Here is a 12,498-nt window from a genome sequence, read left to right on the forward strand (position 1 = left end):
GCGTTGCTCCAATGAGATGCGAGCTGCGGCGGGACGAGGAGCCGACAGGCAACAGGTTGCGCTGGAAGAGACGCGCTCGCTTCCTCGGCAACATCTTGTCATCTTTGGTGTATTTTTACTGCTGGTGTGAGCACACGGTGGGTTGACGGACGCAGAGGAATACTCCGAGGTGCAGCATTCTCACAGGTGCAGTACAAAAAACAAAAAGTGGATTTAATTAGCTCCTGCGTGTTCAGTTAATCGGGTTTTAAGTCTGTCGGCTCCGGTGTAAAGAACACCTGTGGCTCATATTTGGGCTCTTTCGACCATCCTACCAAACTAGACTTCCCGAAAAAGCCTTTAAAATCCACTTTTTAGTTTTCTGTTTATTTATGGCTCCTCTCCGTTCTTGTAAATTGGAGGCGCGTGCTATGCGGAAAGACGGTATCTGGGCTTATTCCAGGCTTCAAATTGGACGAGTTGTTTTGAGCCAGGCAGCTGTGTTATTTGCTTATTTAGCTCTTTTACTTATTTGTTGCTGGTCTGTCTATGTAAACGAGCTCGGTTTCGACGCGCACCGATACTGACTGACCGGATAGGTGGGTGTGACGTAACGAGTCCACGACCAGACTTGATCCAATCATTTCACCTGTTAAAGTTGTATTTCTGTGTTAAATCACATGTAATTAATTCTTCAGTCTGCTTGATTACCATGGGATTAAACCGTCATTTCCTGGTCAGGAGTGTCCACCTGAAATCTGCTTGTTCCCGGTCACTTTGGGCTGTAGATTTAAAGTTGATGCTTGGCTGCACACAGCCAGCTTATTTTTGAAGTCTTCCAGCAAACAGGCTCCTTTAATGAGCCTACCCATTACCATAATGCTGCTGTTTTGCACAAACTGGCCTATTTCACCAACACTTCTGGTCTTTTGTAGTTTAAATTACCATGAAACATATAGTCCATGAGCCAGTCATGAATTTTGACCTAATCGGTAGCACTTAAGGGGAAAAAAACGACACTTAGATTCCAGCCTCAGTGTATCATGGCCTACACAAAAATGTATGATAGCCATCCCAGGGTGGTAGCTGTAGCCATAGGGGTCAATGAAGAATTACACAGAGGTCAAACTTTAAAAAATGCTCCAATCATGTCGAAAACTATATCACATTATTTGTCTAATCATAACAATTCCAAAAAGGTATATTTGGACTATGATGGAATGTTATGGGGTAAAAACAGCAAAAATGGTGACAAAGGTCAATTTCAGTTTGTACAGGGGTCAAAAGTTAAAGTTATCAAAATTATTGGTTGAAATAAAAGGATCAATAAATGGAATAGTTTTGACTGTTAAATGCTTTATCTCCAAAGTCCAAAGTAAAGGTCAAACAAGGTCAACATCCATTGAATTCCATGACATGTGACATATGTTACCCTGTAACATGATAACTAAGCATGACAGATAATGCAAACTATACTTTTTTTAGATCTCTATTAACCCACCTCCCACACAACCTTTTTGGAATTGTTATGATCAGACAAGTAATGTGATATAGTTTAACATGATTGGAGCATTTTTAAAGTTTGACCTCTGTGTAATTCTTCATTGATCCCTACCTGGCTACAGCTACCACCCTGGGATGGCTATTATACATTTTTGTGTAGGCCATGATAACACTGAGGCTGGATTCTAAGTGTCGTTTTTTTCCCCTTAAGTGGTACCAAAAACCTGCTTGGCCCATGGACTAATACAAATATTAATGTATTTAAAGGAGGAGCCTCCAACTGGCACCCCCTGGGCCACATAAGACCCCATAAAGTCACATGCCTTATAGAATAATTTGGGGGTCCTGAAAGTGACATCACGCAAATGGCCCTGGCTATCCATAGAACAGGCAAGACGTGCTGAGTGTTTGAAGTGCAACTCCGTCCAAGTAATAATGGACAAAATTATGTCTGATATTTCAACATATGTGAAGATTTTGAACACAGAAGTTCGGCAAAGCTACTTAACCAAACTGAGGTTTGATAATGGGGTTATTTCACAAGGCGCCGTTCTGCTGTGATCACCCACAATCCAAAAAAACATTGCTAAAAGGGGTTAAAACTACTGAAACAGTGTTGCTGACCAAACGCCCCCCCCCCCCACTGTGCATGCCTCAGCAGCAATTCACCGATTATCACCTCGTTTCTGCTTAAAACTGCACTCCAATCATCATCTGTCTCAGCGACAGATATGTGAAGCTTTTGTACAACAATAATTTCCACATGAATTCAGCATTATTTCATAATAAAAGACAGGGAACCGATCAGAGCGCGACAGTAGCACGTCTGAGTCTGACTGTCTTGAGTCTGACACTCCACACCCAAAGCGATCAAAGGGAATAATGTGATTATTAACCATCAGATGACAAAGTAAAACCTCTTAAATCATTCATAAGTCAGTTTTAAGCAGAAACGAGATGATAATCTGTGAATTGCTGCTGACGCTCCGAAATGACGCATGTGCAGCAGCACGTCAGAATGTGTTTTGTTTCAGTCTGTAGTAATATTATTTAAAAATGGTAACTAATTGTAACTAATTTTACAATTAGTTTTTACAGTGCATGCTACAGTTATTTAATATTTGTGTTTGGCAAGTGAGTAATTACAGTTGCATGTCAAAGTTTTCTGAAGTAGTATTACCGTTTTTGTTGTTCAGATTTCAACTTTGGAAATGTTCCCAGATTATGGAGGAGGAAGTGCCAGGGCTGGTAATGATAGCTTGGATGTTTATCATCATAAAGTATTTTGTTCTTCAGTGGTCCTCTCTGGGACAAATTTGACTGGTCGCCTTCAAGTACCAGTAATTTGAGTTTGAGACAATTAATTCAGATAAAATAACACTGGCTGGTGAGTTGATATTTTTTATCTATGTACTCATCGTTATGGTGCATCTGGAGAGTATTCAGAGCGGTTCACTTTTTCCATATTTTATGTTACAGCCTTATTCCAAAATGGATTTTTTTTTTCTCAAAATTCGACACACAATACCCCATAGTGACAATGTGAAAGTTTTATTTATTTTTGCTAACTTATTAAAAAAGTGAAGAAATCACTTGTACATAAATTATTCACAGCCTCTTTGCCATGAAGATCAAAATTGAGCTCAGGTGCATCCTGTTTCTACTGATCATCCTTGAGATGTTTCTGCAGCTAGATTTGGAGTCCACCTGGGGTAAATTCAGTTGATTGGGCATAATTTGGAACGGCACACACCTGTTTACATATAAGTTCCCACACTTGACAGTGCAAGTCAGAGCACAAACCAAGCATGAAGTCTTAGGAATTGTCTGTAGACCTCTGAGACAGGATTGTCTTGAGGCACAAATCTGGGGAAGGGTACAGAAATATCTCTGCTGCTTTGAAGGTCCGAGTGAGCACAGTGGCCTCCATCATCTGTAAATGGAAGAAGTTCAGATCCACCAGGACTCTTTCTAGAGCTGTCCACACATCCAAAGTGAGCAATCAAGGGAGAACGGCCTTAGTCAAGGAGGTGACCAAGAACCCGATGGTCATTCTGTCAGAACTCCAGCATTCCTCTGTGGAGAGAGGAGAACCTTCCACAAGGACAACATCTCTGCAGCAATCCACCAATCAGGCCTGTATGGTAGAGTGGCCAGACGGAAGCCACTCCTTCATAAAAGGCACATGGCTGCCCACCTGGACTTTGCCAAAACGCACCTGAAAGACTCTCAGACCATGAGAAACAAATTCTCTGGTCTGATGAGACAGAGTGAATTCTTGGCGTGAATGCCAGGCATCATGTTTGGAGGAAACCAGGTACCATCCCTACAGTGAAGCACGGTGGTAGCAGCATCATGCTGTGGGGATGTTTTTCAGTGGCAGGAACTGGGAGCCTATTCAGGATTGAGGGAAAGATGAATGCAGCAATGTACAGAGACATCCTGGAAGAAAACCTGCTCCAGAGCATGCTTGACCTTAAATTGGGGCAACGGTTCATCTTTCAGTAGTACAATGACCCTAAGCACATAGCCAAGATATCAAACACTTTAATCTCCCATGTGCAGTATACCTGCAGTGTTTATTTTCACTTAATTCCCAGTGCAATATTATAGTCTACTTGCTGTTCACACTTATATTTGGTATTAAACATAGCTAATTTTGGCTTTTATTTTAATAGTTTATATCTATAGTTTTTAGAAGGCTTTTTAAAAATAACCAGGACCTGAGTACTAATTTCGTACCATTAACATGTAAATGTGAGTTGGCACGACAAATAAAGTTCCTTGAATCCTTGAATTGGCGCCCCTGCTTGTTAAAGGTAAATAGCGTGAGACAGATGCAGATTAGATGAGCAGTCAGTATGAGTTGACAGCGGCAGAGGAGGATGTGTAGCATGGTGGCAGATGGGCCCGTTTGGTCACATTCCTGTCTCTGTTGACACAGCCTTTCCCTGTGACCACAGGGCCTGAGAGGATATGAAGTTGTCACTATGTGCCACTCGGCTACTGTCTGCTGAATGCGTACAGCTGAGCTTTTGTTACTGTCTGCTTTAGCAAAGGGACACTTGCACACCTAAAAGCCTCAGTCTGGATGCTGAGAACTGAGCGTTTTAATAGCAGTTTCAGGAGAGGGGCATATAACTTTTTATTATATGACTGCAACGCTATGCACACTCTGATTGGCTGATTACCGGTTGAATATTTTCCCATGTCCGGACCGGTTTCCATGACAGTCAGTCCGAACGCGTATTTTCTTTACAAACCAGGAAACACGTTTAGAAAAACCAGGTCAGACATGAACGTACTCCATAAATATCTAAACAGCATCGGAAAAAACACAGATTGAAAGCTTACCAACTAACGACCGGACCATCTGTTAGCAAGTTGCTCTGCTGCGGTGTTCTGCCGGGACACCGGCCGTCAGCTTGGAGGTGAGCTGAGGTGAGCCGCAGCTCACTTCAGCTTTGGAGTTTTTTTTTTTTTTTTAGGTGAATTTGGCTGCTCACCTCAGAGCTGATGGCTCGGAGGTGAAGCGAACAGCTTCACTTCCCCTCTGACTATGAGCTCTGTCTTTGAGCATTCACATTCAGGCGTTCACGTGTTTTATTCATATATATATTAGACCCCGACCCATATATCGGCTGGCCGACATTATCGGCCGATATAAGCACTTCAAAGTACTCACTATCGGCCGAAATGTTGCCGATAGAACGGCGATAATTTCTCATAAGCAGAACAGTTACTGAAATAATGTTTGTGTCGGCAGTGTAAAATGTCCTTGCACCGTTTGTCCAGTAGATGGAGCTCTGACTCCATTCAACTGAGAGCTGCTTACACCCCTGCTTAAATGTGTTCATCACCAGCCCCTGTAGTTCTCCATCACACTGCACTGATCGGCTGACAAAAGCATACAAGTTTATAAGGATGTTGTTTGTAATAACTTTGCGATTACATTCACCCCACATTTCTCCCTTTCAGTTCAACTCAATTTGATTAACTCAGTTTATGTAGTAATGTGTCAAATGTGCTTCATTGCGTCGGTCACGCTTTTTATTAAGCCCACGTTGTGTAGACCTTATTTCTAGCATGAAAAACTTTCATTTACTGCTAAGAGGTTGAAACATTCAGATTCATTGGTCGTCCTGAAGGGTTCTGGGAATTACTGCCGTTCGCCATTAACCCTCTGGGGCAGACGCCGTCGTATACGACAGCTGGGACCAAGCTTTACTAAATTGTAAATAACTCTTTCATGATATGAGATAGAAACTTACTCCTTTTTTGCTGAAATGTTAACTCGGCGGACTTTCGATCCACCGTCAGCCATCTTGGTACTCCTCATAGAAGATGTGTGATGACGTGCGCAATGTGAGTGTCCAATGGGAATTGGTTCTCCGTCACATGGTTTTCCAAAATCCAATCGTAGGGCAGATTTACCTCACGTGATATGGCAAAGATCGTTTTCAGGAGTGATATCTTACTAGTTGGTCCGTTTGAATAGCCCCCTAACTGCTCCAATTGCATTTTTGCATTTTTTTAACTTGAAAATTCTTCTCTGTTATAAAGTTAATCAATATGAGGACAAAGCTTCAGCTTTCAGCTCATACCTTTTTTGTTAAGGGTCCAAAAAAATAACTTTTTATTCATTTAAAAAAATAAATAAATAATATCGGCTCATTTATCGGCTATCGGCAAATCAGCCGATTTATGGATTATCTGCATTTTTTTTCATCCAAATATTGTTAGCGGCATCAGCCTCAAAAAATCCATATCCGTCGGGCTCTAATACACACACACATATAATTAAAATTAAATAGCCATATAATAAACAAATTATTAACCTCACTTGCTTGGTCTGTACGGGAAAATCAGACCTGTGTTTTTTTTTTTTTTGTAGAGACCTTGCTAGCACTCGGTCCATCCTTACACCGCAGGCTGATATTTTTACATACAGACCTCATGTTCGGTTAATAATCCATTAATATTTATGTTCACACAGTTTCTCCAATGGCAGAACGTTGGCTTAGTGGTTCTACTGTTGCCTTACAGCAAGGAAGTCATGGGATCGATTCCCACCTGTGGCGTTCGGATGTTCTCCCCATGTCTGGATGGGTTTCCTCTGGGTGCTCCAGCTTCCTCCCACATCCAAAGACATGCAGATTAGGTGGATTGGAAACTTTAAGTTGTCCATACGCGGGTGTGAATGTGTTTGTTTGTCTATTTGTGGCCCTGTGACAGACTGGCGTCCTTTTATTCTCGAACACCCTTTTATTGTGGCCAGCCTAAGGGGCTTAGGCACACCTGTGCAATAATCATGCTGTCTAATCAGCATCTTGATCTGCCACACCTGTGAGGTGGGATGGATTATCTCAGCAAAGGAGAAGTGCTCACTAACATAGATTTGTGAAAAATATTTAAGATAAGTCTTTTGTGTATATAGAAAATGTTTTAGCTCTTTCAGTTTAGCTCGTGAAAAATGGGAGCAAAACAAAAGTGTTGCATTTATATTTTTGTTCAGTCTATATGCAGGCTAGATTGGGTGGGTTGTGTATCACTGCTCCTTTGATGGAGGTGTGCAGTTTCTGTGTGTTCTTGTTCCACCTGCTTTTCTCGCTGTGACATGCTGTGTGTAAAGCAGTTGCCTTGTGATGTCAGTTATACAGTCTGTAATTCTGCTGGTTAGATGAGTGCAGGAGATTTAACCAGTTTGTCCTCATTTAAGTAGCTTCTACACTTTTGAGTTTTTGCTTTTCTCTCTGTCACTCGGCATGAACGGGAAGGCCTGGAATCCTAAGAATGTTTTTAGTAAAGACAAAGGCTGACTTTGATTCACTATCTTCCAGCAGTGAGGGTCAAGGTGATGCACATTACACTGTAACCGCTGGGCACAGTCAAGGTTTTGTTTAATGTTCTTCACATGCACAGGTAACACATGAAATTGCTTTCTTTTTTTAATACTGTACATGTCCTGCTGTGTAACACACTGCCCCCTCCCCCCCACCAACAAAAGCATATTTATGTCCCTGTTATATTTGTGATATCCATTTATTCTCAGTTTGCAAAAAATCTATTTCATTTTGTGTTACATTACCATACGTTGACTGACATTGAACTCTGATTTCTTTACTTTCTTTCAAATTTACTGTTCACTTTTGCCGAACTGCTATGGACATACATGGGGGGGAGGCGCATGTCATTGGGGTCAAATTTTAAAATGCAAATTTCTATTAACTTTCAAGAAAAAATATTTAATTGGAAGAAAAATAAAGACTTGGGGTCTGGGTCATTTCAGAGAAATATCTGCAGTGTAGTCTTGTTGTCTGTGGAGATCTGAGTAGTGCCATTAGATAGTGGAAATGGGTATTTTGTAATATGCCAGTGCGAGATGCAACATTACCTGACCAAAAAAATGTAATACTTCAATAAAGACATTGCAAACATGAGCAGTGTTAAATACATGTTCATTCAGTAGTTATTTTGTGTCTCATTTGTTATGTTATATTAAATTGTTGTATCACATCCAAAAAGACTTTGATATTTTACTTTAGACTAAAGGTATAAAAAGGTGGTGGGGAAAAAAGTCTAATAAAATATATATATATATATATATATATATATATATATATATATATAAAAAATTATATATAAAAACTTGTCTGAAGCAGTTACATCATTTTCATCGCTGTTTTTTTTTCATCGTGTTCACGTTTATTACAAAAATGGCAATTTTTTGCAAGCTCTTCATTTCTTATTACAAAGTTGTCAATATTTTTATATTGATTGACAAGTTGACTTTTCATCAAGTTATTTGAGCTCTAACTGAAAGAAGTTGTGTTGAGTAGGTTGGCGAGATCGCTGTGTGTCATAAGAACATGACACTTTTATTGCTGATACCAGTTGGCTTGTGCACACGTTTGGGTTGCAGCATGTGCACATGCACAGCTCAGAGTAAACAGACTACGCCTGAGTGATTCTACTGTGAAGTCTGATGACCGCGTAGAGAAAGGGGCCCTTTCCCAACACAGTCCTAAATATTTAATGCTCCAGAGGGCGAGGACAATAAGATGATTATTCACCGGTTTCATTATCAAACAGTGAAACGTAAAGATGCTTTGATAGTGCTTAAATTGAAATTTTTAAGGGTTATTTTGTGCCTTTTTAAAGCATTATGATGAAGCTCAGCAGCAAGGGTTGTTATGCCTCCTTGACAACATCAGCTCCTCTGATCTGAAAAGTCATTTCAAACCTGCACCCAGGTGTTCTCAGAATGTTGCTGGCATATTTGGCACATCACGAACACAATAGGTTCTGGTTATGAGGAGGAATTTCCCATGTCGGGCAGCAGGGGAAGATGACAGTTTCATCCAGATAAACCCAGCAATCTGGTACGCAGGGAGATTCCAACTTTGACTGAGAGGATCGAGGCGATTTGCACAAAAGTTTGTAAACCAATCTTTTGAAGGAAGAGCAGTGGTAGTTCAGACGAGAGGCATCAGTTGAGTGAGTAATTTAATAATAAAGCAGGTGATGCTCTGTGATGTGTGAGGTACGTACTGCCAGGGCAACATCTGAAACAGGATTTTTTTTCTTCTGAAGGTCTGTGCTACTGTTTCCTCCTCTATGAATAATTCATTAAAAAAGTTGGAGCACCTGCTCTTTTATCTTCAGTGTGTGCTGCGCTTTTGTGGCTTCTTCTTCTTCTGATCCACTGAATTTGAATGAGAACCCAACCAATCTTTCAGTTGTCAGATAATACTGGCCAACATGAGCGTTTCACAAACATATTGGTGTCGCCATTACTTTGCCAATAGAAAAAAAATTTACATTGTAGAAGAAAAACACTTTAGCTGTTTGAAATGGTGTCATTACATAATTTGTCCAGCCAATGGCATTTTTACAATACTGTCATGCATGGTTGGGACCCTCATCAACCTTGGTCAAATTAAATAAAAGAGACATAGGCAAAGTGACCAGCTGCCATTCATTTTCAATCAGAATGTGTGTTTTACAGCAAAGAAAGGCAAGTGGTTGCTATGCTGCCAGCTAGGTGGCTCCAAAATAGACAAGAACTGTATTTTTTTGCAAATGCTGAGTGATGTGATGCAGCAACTGCCAATCCAATTGAAGGCAGCATACCGTACCTTGTTTGGTTGTTGGTTATATTTATAGTTACTAATATGTTAGAAATGATTGCCAATTTTTATGTATATATCAGTAGATACATTGGTGTCATAAATTTTTTCCTTCCTAATATCTGTATGGGCGCCCTCCCCCCCAAAAGAAGTCATATCGGTCGAGCTCTGATTTGAATTTCTGCTGTTTTTCTTTGTCTTCCCAGAATTCACCAGCAAGTGAGCATGAGCACTCTGCCCAGCGACAAGAAGCAGCTCGTGGACTACGGCGTTCAGATCCGCTTCATCAACGATCTCCATGACACCGGCGGAGGTTATTCTGAAAAGTCTAGAGCAAGCAACAGCGCAATTCTCTCTAATAAGTATGGAGTGGCAGTGCGGGTTCAAGGGATCTCTGGACAGCCTTATGTGGTCCTGAAAGATGGCAGTAAAGGTGACTCATATGGAGTTCAGCTAAACGGACCAAACCCCAGCTCGGGGCCCCCTTCACCCTACGACAGCTTCCCCAAAAGTAGAGACCGGGTAGATCTTCCAAACCCCTATGGTCCTGTTGCAAAGACAGCAAGCTCTCCTGCTCCTCCAGCAGAGGATGAGGTCCAAGAGATTTTTGGGAGCCCTCTTAAGCGACCTCCAGGTGATGGGCAAGCAGGCACGCAAGTAGAGGAGGAGGGTGGAGCTGTACGAGGAGGACAGGTGGAGAGGATGAAGCCCGAGCCCCAACTCAAAGCAAAGGAAATGGAGACACGTCTGACCGAGTGGAGCAGAAAGGATGAGGAGTACAATGAGGCAGGACTGAAACCTGTCAAATTAACAGGTGCAGGGTCAAGAGGGGTCAACCAAAATGGTGCTGACTCCTTGTTAGAATCTTTCCCAGACCCACCCACCCCAGTGTCAAAGGATGAAGTACCTGCCCCAGCCATCGACACAAACTCCCTCGCTCCTATCAACAAACTCATAAGCAAGTTCAACAGCGGCTCACCGGGTGGTGGCACACAGACCAGGGGGCGCTCTGGAGCAAGGCAGCGGCTCAAATTTGACCAGCAGAGACGGTCCAGAAGTCTTGACGCAAGACAAGAAGTCAAGGCTCCCAGTCCGGTGTCCCCTCCCTCTTCCCTGTCTTCCATTCTGAATCCCTACGGACTCCTGTCACTCCCTTTCTGCCTTTTCCAATTCGTTGACATCGTCTGCCTCAGTGAGCGGTAGCCTGAAAAGAAGCCCTGTATCCGTTTCCAAGGTGACTGGACATGAGGCACTCAAGATGAGCTTTAAGTCACCAGGGACGTTTGTTACCAAGGACACCCCTCCAGCTGTAGTAAAGAAGCCTGTAAGTACCAAAGATTAGACTTTTAGAAGCTATTACCTGGTATAAAATGAGCTGGGGGGTTGTTACTTTGCTTGCTTTCTCTTTGAAGGAGATACCTCAGAAGAGTCCATCTAAAAACAATGAAGTCATGCTTCAAGAGGAAGCACAAACCAAACAAGTTATTTATAACATTCTCAAAGAGGGGTAAGTAAGACTGCAAAGATGAACCAATGGCTGCACCTACTGCTCAGGGGTAGATATTTGGGCTTTCCAACAACCTTTATATTTCACTGGCCCAGTGTCCACCACACAACTTCAGCACTTGCAGGGCTTGCAGGTGCCAAAAAGCTACATGACTGTGGTGTGTGTGTGTGTGTGTCTGTCATAAAGGTAAATACCACAGAGACACGACCCTTTACTTTCCCATTGGAAGCTTTGAAGCTGTGGCACAATCTCAATCAGAATTGGTGGATAAACTCAGTATATCATCCTCTTGCAACACATTATGTCAAAATCATAGGGCAAAAGTCAAGATCAGAGCAGAGGTAATCATCTAAAATCCATTAATGACCATCTCTGAGAAATTAGACGAGATGGTGAAACTGGGTTTTCTGCAAAGACCTGTGCTGTCCTGGGGGTTAACATTGGTATCAGACTTGTGATGCCAGTGAAGTCAAAAAATACAGTGTTAGAAAATTTCAAGCTTCATGAAAGCTGTTGTAAAATATGAATGTTTGCACGCACTCCCATGCAGTTGCCGCATACATACATAGTATTATTGTAATCCAAATACATTTTTCCACAAATCTGCTAGGTTAATCGTGTGAGATTTCAGACCATAAAATATTGGGTAAACGGTGGTAAAATATTAAATCGTTTCACATTTAATGTATTATTCCACGCCCTGACCACACGCGCTGCTACGCAGATGTAAATAATTGCCTGAGGGTGACAGAAACTAGTGCAGCGAGGACGATGCAGAACTGCGTGGATTTAATGAATTTAACTGGATTGATTGATGGTTTTAACTCACGCAGCTGATGAGATGGAGAAATCTGTGGGTATGCTCACCGAATTTCCAGTCTGGCATAAACACACTGTTGATACAGTAAGCTTTGACGGCTGACCACATTCGTTTCACAATGATTCACCGACTGAATTACTTACAGAAAAATAACCGTGCAAACGTTGGAATTGGATTAGAATGGATATAACCCCCTTCCGTCTGATGAATTGTGGATGTTATGCTGGATTCCAGTCGCAATAGCCATTTTCCGGGCTCTGCTAACGCGTCACTAGTAAAGCTCCTTTTAAAACTCAATTTGCGGCCATAAGATTCAGCATTAACATACGCAAATCATCAGACACAACAGGGTTATTCCCTAATTAAACTGATACTATGCTACCACCGCATCCATAACTGGCATTAGTGATGCACCGCAGTCATCTGGATGTCTTATTTTTTGACATTTTGCAATACAGTTATACAACCCCGATGGGCAATAATTATGGAATCACCGCCTCGGAGGATGTTCATTCAGTTGTTTAATTTTGTAGAAAAAAAGCAGATCACAGACATGACAC

General features: G+C 41.7%; 1 protein-coding gene across 1 annotated transcript in view; it reads left to right on the plus strand.

Annotated features, from left to right (window-relative positions):
* Nucleotides 1–12,498, plus strand: part of cgnb (cingulin b) — a 66,795-nt gene continuing 54,297 nt past the window's right edge. The window contains 4 exon segments of the mRNA XM_034160389.1: nucleotides 1–186; nucleotides 9,818–10,754; nucleotides 10,756–10,935; nucleotides 11,024–11,118. Of these exon segments, the coding sequence (XP_034016280.1) occupies nucleotides 9,837–10,754; nucleotides 10,756–10,935; nucleotides 11,024–11,118 (1,193 nt within the window). The 5' untranslated portion in view covers nucleotides 1–186; nucleotides 9,818–9,836.

This window comes from Thalassophryne amazonica, chromosome 20 (assembly GCF_902500255.1).
Source record: "Thalassophryne amazonica chromosome 20, fThaAma1.1, whole genome shotgun sequence".
NCBI lineage: Eukaryota > Metazoa > Chordata > Actinopteri > Batrachoidiformes > Batrachoididae > Thalassophryne > Thalassophryne amazonica.